The sequence below is a fragment of the Apus apus genome, chromosome 7 (assembly GCF_020740795.1).
Source record: "Apus apus isolate bApuApu2 chromosome 7, bApuApu2.pri.cur, whole genome shotgun sequence".
NCBI lineage: Eukaryota > Metazoa > Chordata > Aves > Apodiformes > Apodidae > Apus > Apus apus.
The window spans coordinates 16,437,497-16,455,433 of NC_067288.1; the positions used below are offsets into that span (position 1 = coordinate 16,437,497).

The 17,937-nt window shown below is 42.8% G+C and overlaps 1 protein-coding gene across 1 annotated transcript in view; it reads left to right on the forward strand.

Moving 5' to 3' along the window:
- The first annotated feature begins 8,855 nt into the window (after window positions 1-8,855).
- The window catches only part of COL24A1 (collagen type XXIV alpha 1 chain), a 135,789-nt gene continuing 126,707 nt past the window's right edge, over window positions 8,856-17,937 (forward strand). The window contains exons 1-2 of the mRNA XM_051625609.1: window positions 8,856-9,004; window positions 15,542-15,603. Coding sequence (XP_051481569.1) covers window positions 8,949-9,004; window positions 15,542-15,603 — 118 coding nt within the window. The 5' untranslated portion in view covers window positions 8,856-8,948. The remainder of the gene's footprint in view (window positions 9,005-15,541; window positions 15,604-17,937) is intronic.

Sequence of the window (17,937 nt, forward strand, 5' to 3'; positions counted from 1 at the left end):
TATGCTTTGTAAACACTCCATCTTCCAAATGCTTTGTGGTATCATATTCTTCAGTGTCTTCATGGAAGATTGTCAAACAAGGGAAACAGCTGGACTGGAGAGGCACAGGACAGAATGGGAAATAAGTCCCCTACCATCAACAAGGAAGTGATTGAGAGTGTTAGCAAATATTTCTGATAATTCTTCTGTTAAATTATCTACAAATTTGGAGTAATATCTTACCTGCTGCTATGCAAAATGAAGATTTGCTTTTTATCTGGCTGGACTGCCCTGTGAAGTAACTTCAGTGCATCAAATCACAAAAACAGCACTGAGTGAAGGCACAGAGCTGCTGCTGACTGCCAGGGGCACATGGGAAAAGCTCTGCTTCCCTGGAACCAAGTTCCTGAGATCTGGGGTTCTTCTGCAAAAGCCATGGGGGTATTTGACAGTTTCTGGGATTTTACAAAAGTAAACTGGGACTGATGGAGATGATATTGCCAAGGTTCTTTTCATATGAAGAAGTGTGTAGCTGAAATATCCAGGTGGATTTGAAGACAGGCTTTCATGTCTTGGAAAATTTAACACCTTTAGATAGCAACTGTTTCCTCAGGAATCTGCTCTGACAAATGTGGTGGTTTAGGACCTGAGAATACTCCAAATGAACTGCCCAGACTTTATCAGGAAGCTCTGTTTTATAATCAGCCTCATATTGCCCCAGCTACCATTGGGTATGATGAAAAATAAAACCCCAAACAAAAAACAAACAACAAAAGCCCAACACCCCAACAAAACAAAAGAACCATTCCTCCTCCCCTGCAAAACAGTTTATACAGACTATTAAGCTTTGAGAAATATTTTTTCTAATCAATAATGTCATTCCAAGAATAATGGAAATCTTCTAAAATCATCTGGGGATCTTTGTCCAACTTCTTAATGCGTATTTAAACTGTAAATATACTTTCTGAGATAAGAAAGGCTATAGCTGCAATTCTTTGTAAAGAAATTAAATGTTGGTTTTTTTTTATTAAAAACAAGGCAAAATAGGAATGCTGTTGTGTTTGTATGTGTAACTTTGAAATAATTGAAAGTTAGCTATTAAGAGAGAACACTTTGCTTTAGAAAGCAGCAGCTAACTTGCATGTGTTGGCTGACCAATTTAAAACAAAGCTAAACATCTGATAACCATAAATGTTACTTTTTTATGCACGTTCTAATGCTGTCAGTGCTTAAGACAAAAAAAAAAAAAGTTATCCCCAACAATAAAATAGGAAAATAACAAACTACAGAGTTTTCATGTCATTTTTTTCCTTCTTACCGGTTTTAGAGATGTCTACATTTTGGTCTGTGTGAACATCTGTCTTGGCTGGGTGGTTTCAGAAAACTTTGCAGAGCCCCAGTAGTTTCTGAAGAGAGGTAAAAAGTATGGGTGTCTGTGTTTAAAGATAGAGACTGAAATAAAGTTGGACATCTGCTTCAGAGAAAACCAGCTAAAATCTAACAGTGGAAAAGACTGATCACTGGAACAAGTAGCCTAGAGAGGTGGTGGGAGCTCCATCCCTGGAGACGTTCAAGGTTAGGCCTGACGGGGCTCTGAACAATCTGGTCTAGTTGGAGATGTCCCTGCTTACTGTAGGGGGGGTGGACTAGATGACCTTTAGAGGTCCCTTCCAACCTAAGATTTTCTATGATTGTTGTGCCAGCCTGATGTCTCTTGCCCTGCCATGACAATTTATGCAGATTTGGAACCTTTCCAAAAGCAGCTGCTCACTTGTGTCCAGGGGAGAAGCTTCAGGTTTCACCTCTACACTCTCTGGAGTTGTTGGGGTGCAGTGCCCATCTGTCTCTGGAGGACCTGGAGCACCAGAAGAAGGTTGGAGCCCTGTGGAAAATAGTCCACAATCTTGTAAGAACTCTTGTGTGCAATGTGAGTTTGCAAATAAAGTTAATGAGGGAACTTTGACGAGTTCTGGACTTCTCCACTCTGACCATGTTCATTCATTGAACTGTTGCATGTGTGTTTGGATCAAGATGGTGCAGTTATATCATCTCTTGTTCAACTTCTGACTATACCTCAGCCAACATCAAATACCTGAATAACCATGGGGGTTTTATGGCTCTCTGTAATAAGAATAATCTAGGTATATCTGGCTTAATGAACTTTTTTGATCCAAGCTGGAAAAAAGTCTCATCTTTCAGTTGTTGTCATAATTTTTCTCTAGTTTTTTTAAAACTGGTGTTTACTGGAGGATTTTATTCAGCTTTACTTTTTCACATGACATGGTCAGGGAGGGTTGCTCTGAAATAATTCTGTGCCTGGTGAAAGACTGAATTTAACTGCAACAGTACTTCTCGCTCATATACCTAATAAACTTTAAATAACTGAAGGACAAGAACAACATTTCATCTCTAAAAATATGGTGATGAAAATAGTCTATTAAAAATACTAAGCTATATTGGTGGTACAGCTGTAAGGGATTTACAGAAATTAATTATACTACTATTGTAAAAATATCAGCATTGAAGTTACTGCCAATGTATTTTGGTTTTGGATTCCACATATTCATTTGTCTGGTATTTTCAGAAAAAGAAATCTACTTAAAGTTTCTTTCTCTATGGATTTTTTTTCTGCCATTATATGTGTCTGATCTAGAATTCTTAATTTGGAAGTTAAATGTTCATCAGACTAAAATATCATGTAGTTGACAATACTTTTGGTTTTCATTTTTTTCCTTTATTGGGAGCTAAAGAGTACTGGAGAAACCCAATGATGACTTACTCATCTGGGGAAAAAAAAAGGGGAAATAGTGCAATTTCCTTTTCATTGATATTGTTAATACCTACTGAGTCTGGAAACTCCTGCTTTGATGAATGTTATCAACAAATGTCAGGTTTAAATCACTCTGTTGTTCTGCATGATTTAGGTATGTGGTGTGTTAAGAAACTCAGAATATTTAAAAGTTGCTAGAGAGGATCAGTGGGAACTTGGAGGAAACTTTCTCATGTATCAGAGCAACCATTTATTGCTAATGGTTGAGACAACTATGTGAAGCTGGCCAAATTATTTATGTTTTCGTGATTAAATTTCTTGTTTCGTAAAGATGGAGTTCATAAGTGTTAATAATACCATGGACATAATTTCTCTCTCTTTCAAGGTTTGGATAGGGTAAATTGAACTCATGTGGCTGCTTCAAACAACTGGTTTTTGCATCCTTTTGAAGGAGAGTCATGGAATTTTCTGCTTCTATAACTGGGGAGAGCACTCTGATAAGACTTTTATTATGAGAACAAGTCCTTTTACTGCAAGGCAGAGATTTAACATGGTGTTAGCCACTGAGCATCGATAACTCACTTCTCATCAGGTGAGAAAGTGGAGGACTGAGACTTCTGCAAACTCCCCCTGCTGTTGCCAGAAGCTAATTTTGCAGACGCAAGCCAAACTTGTGTTTTAATTACTGCAGAAGCAATATCTGGGAACACATTCTTTTGGCTGCTGGGCAGCACTGTGAAAACCTGCACAGCCCCTGGGCTGGAAAGGGAGATGCTCAAGACTTTTCTAAGGCTAATGAACTGCAGAATGAAGCATTTCCCAGAGTTGCTGAGAAAAGAAAGGGGATGTCTTTAAAAAGGACTGGCCTAATTCAGAGCTCTCTGCGGCTCAGAAATGAGATACTTCTCAGATGAATGTGCTGGTTCTTCCAGATGTATGAGCAATTTTTAATGCTCTAAGGGTTTTTTGACCCATCCTTCCCATGTAAAAGCACACTACAGAGCACTATGGAGATAAAGTGTCCTTGGGAGCTACGGACTAGTATGTTTTCACAGGATAATCAAGCTTTTTACGTTTTCCAAAAATCAGCTTTTGCTTCATTCTACTGATGGAGACAGGGCTAGTTTTACTGACAGAGAAACAGGACCCTTTGAAGAGGGCTCCTGGCATGGGCAAGAGGCTTTGGGAAGACCTGCCGGGGAAGCCCTGGTACAGGGGACCCCATGAGGTTGCTGAATGTCCATGGCAGAGGTCACAGCCACCACTCTGGTGGGGGAATGCTGGTTAAAAACACCTGCTGAGGCCTGTCTTGTTCTCCTCTCTCTCATCCCATGTCAGTAGAAATGGTGATTTGGTCCTAGCAATACAGACTCTTAGTAATTTTTATGGACTTCACTACCAAGGGTTTTTTTTTTTTTCAGTTCAATGAGTATCCCAGAAAATACTTCATGTCAAATACCTCTTCCTGCCTGTAAGAGTGGGTGTTTCCACTTCCTGCCTGGATGGCAAAAAAACTCCAGCAATGATGGGATAGAGATTAACTAAAAATGAAAGTCATGGGGTTTTCCCTAACTCCTCTGTTTTTTCTTTAACCCGTTGCTCTTAGGTTCCAGAGCCCCTCTTTGAGATGGAAATTTACTGAGCTTCTCTCTTGGCGGTTTGGCCTGTTTGGTAGTTGGAGTCTTCTCATTTGGTGAGCTGTTCCCATGGTTCCCACATTGCACTCATTCTTGCTCTCGAATTTTCCATTCCCTTATTACTTTCCTAATTGTTGCTTCTCTCTTCCTTTAATATTTCCTTGTGTGTTTGGCTAGGCTTGTCTGCATGCTTGGTACACCATACAACGTGCCATCACTGGAACAAGACGTCATGGCTTTTGATCTGTTGGGTGTGGGGGTGCTCCTCCAGAAGGCTTTGCCTCAGCCACCCGTTTCAGCTCTCTCCACAAGAGTTTCTACCCTGCTTTATAAGGGGTTTCTGCTATAGCAGTGACTTTCTAAAATGGATGATACTTGGTCTTGTAAACAATTGTCAGTATCTTGGCTTCAGTGAGACACCTTTCTCAGTTGGAGCTGCTGGAGCCTTGTGGTCTGGAGCCTCTATTCTGTCTTGTGGTTCAGTGAGGCTCTCTTCTGTTTCTCGCTCCTGGCTGGATATATTCCCTTGCTTGCTTTAACTAAGCATCTTAAGGAACCTCACTAGTCTATACAGTCATTTGTGGCTTGGCATTTTTGTCAGTCTTAATTCTATCGTGCTTGGTTTTTGCTCTGTGTGCCAGGACCTTTAAGTTTGGTCCCCTATCCCCACAGCATCTCTCCTTTCCCCTCATAGATTTTTGTGCCTTGGTCTTGTAAGGCAGAAAAATCCTCACCACTCTGAATTCTTCAGAATGTAAATTTGTGTTAATTATCTCTTTAGTTTGCTAGTAGAAAATTAGAAGTTATAGGATTAATTGAAAAAGTCATCAACTGTGCTCTTTAAAGGCATTTCCAGATTTTTGGCGTATTCAAAACTGGGGAACACTGCTTCTCACTAATTCCTTCTCTCAGAAGGTAACAGGCATAACTAGAGAGAGAAGGCAGATGCTTGTCATTATGATTTAATTCACTTCCTACAAAGAATAGACACATCTAATGGTCTCAGACCTGGAGCTCCCCTTTCTTCAATTTTAGCCAGCTGTTGTTGAAGATATGCTGTAATCCTTTCCATTTCTTGTATTTCTTAATCACAGTTGATAGCTTGGTAACTTTCTTCAACAGGAGCAACATGTTAAACTTTTTTTGGCTGCAACAGGTAGAATTCTACATGATTTTGCTGAACTAGGTTCCAGCAGGTTTGGTACGTAGCCTAACACCATATATTGTGGTGTGCAGGGAAAATCTGTTCTCCAAAGGGAACTCAATAGCAGTGTGGTTCTTCTGCCAAAGATTCCTAATTCTGGGACTGTTCCAGGAAACTTGCGTGGGTCCCATTCTGCTCCTACTCAAGTCAAAGCTAAAGCTCCTACTGACTGCAATGGGATAAGGCTCAGGCTCCAACACTCAGTCCTCACATTCCCATTTCACACATTTATCTTCCAATTCTTATTCATTTTTCTTTGGTTTTAGGCTCTGGCAATTTACTAACCATTGCTTTCTCCACTGCATTTTCTAAAAGGACAATCACAGATAGGAACCATTTTCCTTACCTCTTACACTGTTCAAGAGTAGCTTCTGCCCTAAAGCGGAGCTGGAACTCAGCAGCTGCAAGCTGGAGTGACAGAGGAGCAAGTCAGATCATGAAAGGACAGAAAAAAAACTACTGGAAAAGGAGCTTGTAATCATGTCAGAAGGGCAAGAAGTGTTATCTTGAAATAATTATTTTGTACTTAATTAATTCAGTAATCCTTGGGTTTACTTGAAGAGATATGAGAAATCAGGGATAGACTGTGGTTGAGGAGGAGACAGAAGACACAGAAAAATGGGATCTTGAGACATTTACCATAGGAAATGAAATTCCAGCATCACTGTGTTGCAATAAGTGCTAACATGTTTGGAGCTTGACCACATCTTTGGTGTGTGTAAGTATACAGACTGCTATATATAGCTCTGGGAATAAACACATGTAATCTGAGACCTTTAAACATAGTAGGTGTTGCTTATTAGGCTGTATGAATTCTTGGAAGAAGCAAGTGTAAGAATAAAATTGACACTGATTTTTTTCCATGAAGCTTAGAAGAGATTTGGAGCTGTTTTAAGTCACAAGGTGATGTCCAACAAGCTGGGGACTGCTGGGCTATTTCCAGCAGTTCAGCTACACACTCACTGTCTGGCTTTGGGGGAGTCATTTCACTTCCTTGTGCTTCTTCATTTGCTTTCTTCATCTGCACTAGATAGTACTAATTTATCTGTTAGGAGCTTCAGCATCTCTTAAAGGTGTTAATATCAAAGGAAAACAACTAAGCTGCAGAGTAACAATCCCTTCTCCAGAAAAATAAAGTGCAAGACTTTGCAGACTTAATTTTGTAGTTTTGAATATAGAAAACCAAAAAACAAATGTTAATTTTTAATCTTTATACTGCTTTAAGTCACTGTATAATCAGGGTCAGCAAAGCTTTCTTTACACCTTGTATGTGCAGCTGGCAAGAACCTCAAACTTCATGTTCTTCAGTGCAGATTGTGCTAGAAAGGGAGATCTCAGCACATAGTGTCCCCAGCCCATCCCACCATTTGCTGCTGCTGGGCTCCTGTACTTGCCAATGTGCACTGAAAAGAGGGCAGGATTTATCCAAGGTCTCTCTTGGGGCAGAATTCCCTCCCTAATTGCCCTAATGCTGATGCTAAAGAATACAGACATTTAATTATATGCCTACTGCATACAAGACATGTTATTTAAGGGACAGATAAATATAATGGAATGGTACCAAACCATTCCAAACCCAGCCAGTAATGTACACATTTTAGTTCATCTTAATGCTAATAAACAAAGCTGAAATGAAATATAACACTACAGTTGTTGGAAGTCATTAAAGTGTGGTTTAAAACAGAAATGCTAAGACCTTATTGTAGCAGAGTCCAGTATCTCCCTGGGCAGGCACCAGGTTCTCTTCAGACACCAAATACATTCTCACTTTTTGCTGTCACTTTGTTAAATGCAAGGTACACAGGTAAGCAAAATGTTGTCAGCTTTTACCTTTGGCTTTCAGAAAGTAAAGTAAATAGGGAATCTCATAGTAGCCAGTGAGACTATAGATTCTAAATTATTCAAGGAAGTGAAAATGAATGTGTGTGTGAGATTAAACACTAAAACACTCTGATGTGTCATCTAAGGATATTTTTTTCCTATACATTTGGCTTCTGTTATCACCAAGAAAATTCACCAGTCTGGGTTTGTTCTTGGCTCCCTCACAATCCTTTTCCCCCTATTTTTCTGCCTCTTCCCAGCTACCTGGGTCACCCAGGCAAGTCCTCAGCTGAGTGGAGCATCCTCAGTGATAATTTAAAATCCTTGTCTTGTACAACCTTTCTTTGTCCCTTATCACTTACCTTGTTTTCTGCTGTTTGGGAATATGTTTGAGTTTATTTCATGTCACCTTTCTCCATCCTACCTACAACCTGAAAGTCTTTGCTTCAAGTCTGATGTGAAATCTTTATTCTTGTAACAGCCAGCAAGAGCCAAATACCACAATCCTAACTCACATCAAATTTCTACTTAGGTCAATGAAGTTTTGCCTTAGGAAGGCAGGATTTGACCCTGGGTTTGCTGTACAGTGTGTATTGCAATGTCTGGTATTGTTTAACTCTCGCTTGTTTGCTTTGAGAGTCAGTTTGCATAAAGATGTCTTATGGGATAAAGCTACAATAGACAGTGCTACTGGGACAAGGTAAGAAAAGTGGAAATTAAAGCTAAAAAGACCTTTGTCTTCGCAGGGAGAAGACAGCAAAGGGTGTCATGTTTCTTTGGTACTGTAATGCTACCAAATTGCATCTGCTCTTCAAACATTTTCCGGAGGGAAGATTGCTGGACCCCACTCCAATTACACTCGAGATGCAAAACCTCCAGTATAGCCAGCTTTTTCTCTTTATACTATTTCATCATCTCCCTTCCCCCATTCCCCCGTCCCCACATTTCAATTTAAGTCGCAGCTTCCTGCCAAGCCTCCCCAGCTGGAGCGCAGCAGGAACCGAGGGCGCTCCTCGCCCCTGGGATGCCCTGAATCCCATCACCTGTCTGCCTCGCGTCTCGCCTGTCCCACCCCCGGCAGCTGCGCTGCGGCCAGATCGGGCGCACCCAGGGCCGGCTCCGCTCCCGGCTCCGCGCCCGGCGGGAGCAGCGCGGGGCAGCGCGCACCAAGCGCGGCCGGGACCCGTCCCGCCCCGGGGGCCGCGTTTGCTGATGTAATCGCCAGGCAGCCGGCCTGAAACCCAACACCGGGGCGGGCTGGAGGCACGGCCGGTGCCGGGGTGGGCGGCTGCAGCGCTGCTCCCTCGCTGCGCTCCGCGGGCAGCCGCGGGGCTCCCCCGCCGCCCGGCCCCCGGCGCCCCCTGCCCGCCCCCCCCGCCGCCGCGCCCGCCTCCGCGGGCCGCCCTCGGGCTTGCGCGGAGCTCGGCGGAGATCTCGGGGCCGGCGGGGTTTCATGGACAGGACCTGACCCTGCGGCGGCGCGGCGCTCGGCTCCGGCTTTCCCTCGGATCGCCGCTGCCCGGGCAAATGCATACAAATGCATTTGGGAGCCGAGAGGACAAGGCGAGGACGCATCTCTCCCGCGGCACGAACGTAAGCGGGAGCCGGGCAGGCGTGACGGCGGACCCCGCTCCGCTGGAGGCACCGCAGCGCCAGCCCGCGCGGGGCTCGGGGCGGCCGGGGATGGGGCTGCGGCTCGGCTCTCCTCCAGGGGCAGAGGACGGTTCCCCACTCCAACCTCCGAGCTCCAGCCGTAACCCCGGGAGGTCCCAGGGGGCCGCGGGGTGCCAGCTCCCTGGGGGAAGCGCCGGTGCCTGTGCGCCTTTCCCCTCCACATGCCACTAGCACTCCCAGGCGCTCTCCCTTGCCTCTCCTTTCCCTTCTGTTTTTCGGGATGTTCCCGGCCCCTCGTGTCATTCTTCCCCCGTGCAAGCCCGCGCCCGGCAGCAGCCCGGCTCCGGGGAGCCCGGCCCGGGGAGGGTTTCGCGGATGTGTCCTGCCCTGAGAGCCAGCGCATCCCCGCTCCCCGGGGGTGGGAGGGGGGTCCCGGGGAGAACCTGCCTCTGCACCCACAGGTAACCCTCGTCCTCCCTGGTGCTACATAGCTGTTAAAACACAGCGAGCAAACAAAACCTGCAGAACTCAGATTTAAGCGAGCTGAGGCTGCTTTCTTGGTAGCAGAGGTGACCGGGTGTCGTGCCCTATATTTACGTGCTTTGCGACAGGCTTAGGTATTATTTCTAATGTGCGGTTGTCTGTGATGCGAAGACAGAGCTGTGCTCTCCTCTGTAGTTTGCCTAAAAGCAGCCTAGGCAAGATACTGTGAACTTTTGATCTCTGTGACGATATTGTACAGGTTACCAGTATGTGTCCTTTTTTGTAAAGTGCTTGTTTTATTCTGGCTGTGGCTTGAATAAGTTCACTCGGAGCACCGAGTGGGACAGTGAAGGGTTTGGTTTGTGTTGTGGCGAGGATTATGCTTTTCAAGTGAGCGTGGTGTATAATCTGGGTGCACTGGAGCGTTTATGAGCAGTTAGGTGGTGCCTGAAGGTGGCCTCCCCGGGAGATCCGCGTCTTTAATGGCTGTGTCTGTGGGATTTCTTCAGGAATCTCCTGAGTACGATTTAAAAAAGGCTTTTATTTGGTAACTCTATAAGGGATATTGCTGATAGAGAACATAAATTGCGTTCCAGTAAAGTAGTGCAACAGCACAAACGCAGTTTATCCAAGCTCAAAACCTGAGATAGCTTCAGGATATATATCTATATGCTTCTATGTGGGCAAAATTAATCTTGTTTACCTAGTTTACATTATTACAGAGAAAGCAACCTGGTTGCTTGCCTGTGTTAAGAAATCAGAAGTCTTTCAAAAGGACCAGGTTTCCTTGGGATGAAACCATCCAGTCCCTTGCAGTTTTTTTGTGGAAATGCTACTAGGTCATACCTGCTACCTGTATAGGGGTTTCTCTGTAGGTTCAATAAATAAGATACCTACAGCTCTGTGACTCTTAAAATCTTTCACCAAATTTGTTGGCAGAGTATTTTATTTTAAAACATGATCAGTCTTGTGTTCCCTTTGTCTCTTGCTAGTGCTGAGTTGTAGAACATTTGAAGAGTGATCTATCTACAAGATGCACAGAGACAAATCTTGAAATAATAGAGTATTTCACAGGAGTGAGGATTTGATCTGTGTACTTGTGCCTCGATGCAGAGACAAACCGCTAGTGCACTCTGGCCAGAGAAGAGAGCTAGTGTAAAAAACAAGTACATACTCATAACATGGTTCTAAAAATCACATTTTTAAGTACATTTTTCTACTTTTAGAAACACTAACAGAGGTGACTGTTCTGGATGTCGTTGTTTCTCATCTTAAGCCAAATGCTGTCCAGAGAGTGGCTGGGGCACTAGGCAGGGAGTTTCTTTCCTCTGAAGTACAGTAAGGTTGCAGGATACCTCTTAGGCCACTGGTCCTCAGGAGGAAAGAGGAGTAGTGTCTTATCCTCTGTCTCACACCTTATCTTGTGTCTCTCCCTTTCCCCCTTAATTTGAATTGTGAACCTGCAGAAATGTGTTCAGAAGTTTTCCTCTTCAGTGTGGTCAATTGTTTTCCCACAATGGCATCTGTGCCCAAAGGCCGTGGCGGGGGCAACAGGGGAGAGGCTGTGGAGATTGTTGCATCCCCTCAAGCCACGTTTATTGTGAGTCTCAAAACTTTGAAGCCGCGCTGGCCCTGCTGGCTAATCTAGTTATAGCAACAACGGAAGATACCTTTCTTTTCAGTTCCTGAAAGATAAGGTTTTTAACAGCTTTGGGGTCTTTGAGAAGCCCAGGGCATCTGTGTCCACAAGGTCTATCACCTTTCTCCAAGCCCTCAGGCTTGATGGACACACCAGGCTACTCTCCTCAGCAGTCCTCCGACAAGAGTTAATGATGTAATGTATGTGTGACAGGTGCTGGGATTTAGACCATAGTCACTGATGAGCAGAGGGTTGAATGCAGCCCTCAAGTTTAGTGTGTTCTGCATCTGTGCCAGTTACACTGGGAACAGGTTTCCTGGCTTCTTTAGCAGCCACATATTTCTTCTTTTAAATTTGAGGTTCATGAAACTATCCTGGAATGAAGAAGATACTGTTACCCTGTGCCCCTGTGCACTGACCAAACCCAAGCTCTGTACAGTGCTGAATAGAGGGTGGAGTTTTGCATCGTTGCTTGCCACAACTCGCTCTGAAGCTTATCAGTCTCCTCATCCGTCATCCCTAATGGAAAAAAATTAAGGTGGATAGTTGCTGTCCACTCACAGGGAGACGCAAACAGCCACAAGATGTCAAAGATTGTAAGAAATATAAGCGGTAGAATAGCTCCACCACACTTCATAGCCTTCCTCCAAACAATTATATATTTGCCCTTAGGTCGTGTTTGCATGTAAAATTGGAGAGAGGGTGAAAAGGTAGGAGGAGGGGAGGAAGCTCAGGAGATAATTACACTCTAGGGCAGGACATAGCCAAGGGGTATTGGAACAGCTTTGTGTGATGATAAATGGGGAAAAATAGTCAGCATTTGAATCAGCTGGAGTTTCCCTGCCATGTGCTTTTGCATTTTTCTATTGTCCTGTCCCAACGGGGCAACTCTTCTGAAAAGCTCCCTGGGGGGCTCAGCTAATGCAGGTGGTCTGGGGTTCTCCATGCTGCTTGCTTTGTTCCTTGCAGCTATGGCAGACGATGGATCAAGCCACGTACTCGTTACACAGCAGGGAGCCTGGTGGCTTAGTGGCAGTGCTCGTGTGAGACTGGAGACTGAGAACTGGCTGCTCTACGACTTTTAATGCAAAGAGTAGTGATCTTGACTATGATGGGAGGGTTTGCATGAGCAGATTCTCTTAGACAGAATTTCATTTATTAATCTTCAGCCACGGAGGGCTCCCTGGTGCAACTCTGCCTTAGGTTGCACGTGGTTTAATTTACAAAAGGTTTTTACTTGTGAAAAAATGTAGAAGGAAGACTAACTTTTCCCATGCATGAAGGAACCTCCAGCTCTGTGGTTGTCGCTGGTCCCTGTTTTTTCTCTTAGCTGATCACTCGTATGTTCTTGACATTAGCTGGAGAGTACTGTGTAAGCCAGACATTTGTCTTAACCTCGCACTAAATGTTTCTGTGTATCCAGTTACATCTATGTAATTTACAGCCCTGGGAGCATTTTGGAATTTCTTGCCTTCCTACAACATTTGCTGGGAGGTGATGAAGGCAGATACCTGACACACATCTTGTCCCTGGCTGATATTTTGGAAGAGGCTTTTGTAATGTTAAAAGGAGTTTCCTTTGCATTTGGGGTTCTGAGGTTCTTTGAGTATCCTTACTTTGGAGTTAACTAAGATGTCTATCGCTGTTTTTAATTGTGAATTCCTTTTGCACACATGAAAGTCAAATGAATAGTTGTCCTGAGTTTTAGCTGATAAAGTGCAATGCATGGGCTTTCGTCCTGACACAGCTATCTCTTGTCACTGAGCTTCTAATTAGATCTAAAGATGTTTTGTGTGTCATGGAAACTATTCACTTGTGAAATAACACTAGAACTTGAATTCTGGTCTTCAGAGCTGCAAAACAAAAGCGTCCCATAGCTGATGGACAATAGTTGATATTAGGTCTTTTGCAGCAGTGGCAGAACTGCTCCAGTAGATGTTTCATGGTTGTAGCAGGAGCAAGCCAGAAGAGAGGAATAGCTGAAGAGTGCACTGGTTAGTTAAAAAGCATGTCCTCACAAGTAGGGATTTATAAGATGGAGTTTTCACCCCACTCCCGTTCTGTGATCAGAACTGGAGCAATTATACATGATTGAATATCCTGTGCATTTTCTTCTAAAACCCGCCATCTTTCTACAGTTTTACAGTGGTAATACCAATGACAAAATTATCATGCCTTACTGGTCCTTAAATTATTAATTTGTTCTGATTGCCAAAACTTAAGCTCTCACAGTATGCAAATCCACATGTAGTTGTAGAACCAATGGACATAATGTTGTCCAAGATCCCACTGACTTACTGCTTTGAAAAATCTGAGCTGAAATTTTGAAAGAATGCTGCAGGAGATTGTATAAGACAGATCATATTGGTAAAAATGTTTAGTCTAATTTTATAAAGCTTCTTTTCCCTGCCCCTGTAATTTGAAATCCTGTTTAAATAACTGCTTAGTCTGAAAATCAGCGTGGCAATTTGTGAATTCAGTCCAGGCTGCTGATCAGCTTGAAAAGGAAAGGACAGCAGAGAGAATTGAGAGCTGGAGAGCAGGTGGTGATGATTACTGCACTTCTTAAATTATTGTTTGAACTACCACACCTGTAAGGAATGGGAATTGTTTGGGTCTATAATATTTCCTTTCTCCTCCCAGCATTTCCCATGGGTGTTTTCCCTCATAACAGGAATTGGGGGAAGGCTCAGTCCAGTGGGTTTGGATTGGCAAGTGTTGATCAAGGGCTGGGCTTGGGGAGTTGAGAACTAACTACCTGCTGCTCGGGTTGGTCTGGGCTGAGCAGGGGGGAGCCCACAAGAAGCAGCAGCACCAGTTGCAGGTGAAACTCTGCAGTAAAACTGCCTAGGTGAAAGGAGGGGAAGTAATCAAACCCATTTTGTGCTAGATCAATGAATTTTAACTGAGCAAACCCACTTGTTTGTGTTTTTTTTTTTTTTTCCTTTGTGATTTTCATGTACTTGGACACTTCTGGAATGTTTGAATTTATTTTTCACTAAATACTGATCTGTGTATGTGTCCATACAAATATATATATATAAATCATAGTATGATTTCTTGTCATTTTAGCATTACTAATACTTGGTTTATGCACACGTTCATTATCCTCTCAACTGAAGGTAACCAGGTAGTGAACACTCAGTGGAAGGAACTCGTCTGTCATTGCTGTTTGAACCACATGTTCCTGTTTAAAGTGGTGGGGTTTTCTTTCTGAACTTTTTATGCTGTGAGAACTTGACTAAGTAGGTGGTAAAGCTGCATCAAATGAAGCTACAGGTGTTTATCTGCAACTGTGTTGCTTTCAAATATGCTTATCCCACATACTCAAGTGCATTCTGGTTCAGCAACCACTTTTAGTGGGTCTAACATTTAACATTATAAAAAATCAATGAGGTTATGTATGTTAATGAGAAAGAGGGTGAAGCTGAGGCTGGAGAGTGGGAGAGTCAGTATCAGAACTGTATTTCTGATATTTTAGAAATATTTCTTCTTAGCACTAAATAGATATAGGTTACTGTCATTGTTACATACATACATTTCTGTGCCTGGATATCTAATATTAACAGAAAATGCATTCCTAATTTATTATGAGATTCAGTCACTAGCTAATATAATAATTGAGTAAAAAATACTAGACTGTCTGTTTCTAACCATGGTAAAAATGTATTATTTGCTCAGCAGTTAACACTTTGCCAGTCATGTCTTCATTTAAAGCAAATTTCAAGCACATAAATCTATATCAACCTTATATATGTTTGGAGCAATCAGTGAGCTTACAGTACCTACCAGTATCATAGTCTTGCATCTGAGCATGAAGTCTTCAGTCAAAATGTAATGGGTTTTTTTCACTTTTTGTGAAGAGCAGACCTTGTTTATAACAGGACAAAATTTTATCATATAGGAACAGAAGTGTGACACAACATTTTCATTTAAGGTAAAATGATGTGATAAAGTGACAAGACTAACAGTAGGTGCACTGGGACAAAGGTGTCTAATGATCTTTATAGGCATTAACTTGTAATCTGTTTTATAGTTTCTTGGCAGTAACTTTTTTTCTTTCTAGGAAGAAATTTACTACATAGCATTTGTACTACAATATATTCGTATTTGAAGACTGCTGCAAGAAAATGTAAACCAGATGCAGTTACTTTATTCAGTCTAAAATATTTGTCCTATATATGAGGGCACACACAATCCTTGATCTTTGCTTAAAACCTCTTCTCAGCATTAGTGGGAAGTTGTACAATGTGATGGCCTTGATCCAGGATTTGCTGAAGTCAGTGGTATCCTGCCATTGACTTAGGACACTGACTGAAGCTTCTAATGCCTGGGAGTTCTGAAACTTCAGAAGTTTTCTCACAAGTTCTTTTCTTTTTTTATTTCTCTTTTAGGAAAACTCTCATTTTTATTGCAATATGTGTAGCTGTGGGTGTTGCACAAGTGCCCAAACAAGGTGAGAACACTTTTTTTTTTTATATAACAGGATATTTATATAATCTGTTAGGAAATTAAAGACTAAATGGCTGTTGTTACTAGTGACCTTAGATTCAGTTCCTTAATGGTGACTTAAAGAAAATTCCAGCTACAGCATAGTGAGAGCAGAAATTTAAAGCAACCAGTCTGGAAAAAATGACCTTTTGAAAATTACTCAGATTTTCTGTCTATGAAATTGCTTACATATTTAAGCAAGCTCTTCATAAAAGGGAAGCCTTGTACAGTGAAAAGGCTTTGATTGTGTCTTCACTGCAAGTGGGTGTCCTTGGGGGTGGGAAGCTATGACTGAGTTACCTTTGCACTTAGGGCTGGTCAAACAAACCACTGCATATAATAAAGGCTTAGTCTAGGCTGGCATCATTAAAGCAGAAAGTGAAATTAGGTATTCATTTGGTTTTGCATTCAGATGCAGATGTTAGTGAGGAAATAGGGTTGTCTTGTTTTTGGTTTCTCTTTTGATCTGCCAGCTGTTAGAACTGCGCCAGATGTGCAGCTTGCATTGGAGACCACTGTGGGAATATTAGCATTCTGAAGTGGTGGAGGCTAACGTGCCATTTAGGCATTTCTTATCTGCCAGGAGAGTGGCAGTATCAGTTCTCTGCTGTGTTCCTTCACTGCACAGGTGAAGCAAGAATTAGGCCATCCTTGACTGGTATGTTAACTGCAAATACCTACTATTCTGTAGTCACAAACAGATGGGTTGCACTGTCAAGACAAGACTTATTCCTGGTAAGGTTTTGATAGAGTCCTGTGGGATATCTCTGCAACCTCCCACCATTATTCTTTTGCCTTCTCATCATTCCCTGTGACTGGAAAACTTGGGTTATTTTCCTCTGGTTTCTTTTCCTGTTCTCTTTGTGGTTTTGCCTTCCATTAGTTGCTCCCCATTTGCCTGGTAAGAGTGGTTGTTGATTTTTCACACTGGGCTCAATGAAAGCTCATGCTTTCATGATGATGGGATTTTCCTGGAGTTTTCTAATAGTTGAGCCAAGCTAATCAGAGCAGGGGCAGCACCCATTCATGTGTGTGGCCTGCCCTGCTCCAGGCCTGCAGGGGTGCAAAGGGAGAGGCTGTTTTAGGGAGGCAGTTTGTGCTTTCCTGGTGTAGCAGGAGCAGGTGAGGGGTGCCAGAGACAGGTGTGCACCCATGGTTTGCCTTCATCCCTCCAGCCCACCCTCCTCTTCTGCAAAGAAAGAAACAATTTGTCACTTCTCATGTTCCTGAGAATTGCTTTTCTAATGCAACTTCAAGTGAGATCTTCGAAGGCTGCAGGGCTGGGGGTGTCAGTGGTGCAGGGGGATGGGTGAAGTTTGAGGCTTATCTGCCTCTTAGGTGAGAGCACTCTTGTGCACAGAGCTTTGCAGAAATGGGTAGAGCCTCCAGTCTTGACGTGTTTATATCTTATTATTTTTTATGTCGACACCAGCATGTGAAGAAGCTTTCCTACTTTTTTCTTGTTTGTTTGTTTAATTACTCCAAAGCATTTCTAGATAGCCGTATGAGAAACCTTACTGAATGGAAACTCCCCTCCACACTCTGTGCACAGATCCCATACACAAGTTACTTTTCTCTATGTGCTTGCTTGTGATCAAAAAGATGCATTGAACCTTGATGCAACTTTCTGCCCATGTGTGAATTTGGTCCCTAATGCACTCCATTTGCACAGTTGTGTAAACAAAGTTTCAAACAGCAGTTCAGAGAACAGCAGACTGAGGAAACCACCTTAAACAAAAGAACAGCTCAAGTGCATCCTTCAGTCTCAGTATATAACCTGCAGAGCTAGCACTAGTCTATTTTCAGTGTTTGGAGTTTGTTCAGGAACAGGATGGTCTGCCCATTAGGAATGTGTTAACACTTAAGTTGTTACCAAAACTTTCTTGGCAGTTGTATTTTGAAAAAAAACACCAAACAACAACAAGCGTATTCTGCCAAATATGAAGATGCTAGCTAGAGTAATTAACATTCCTTCTCTTCTGAGCTGATGGGATGGCCTCTGCATGCTTTACCTGAGAAGCTACACTTTGTTCTTTTTGGTAGGCTGCTATAAATTGTGTCCAGTGAAATAAATGAAATAAAATACAACCTTAGTCTTTAGGAGCAGTACTTTAAGTATGGCTCAAGAACATCAAGGTATCTGGTTGTTCAGTCACTCAGCCTGGTGTCTAGGACAGCATTTGTTGCAGCCAGGTATCTTAATTTACCCAACTGCAGATGCAGCATCACCCAGGAAATGGGCAATCCAGTGAGTAACTTCCCTTAGTTCTGGTGGAGCTGACTGGTGGATGACCCTTGT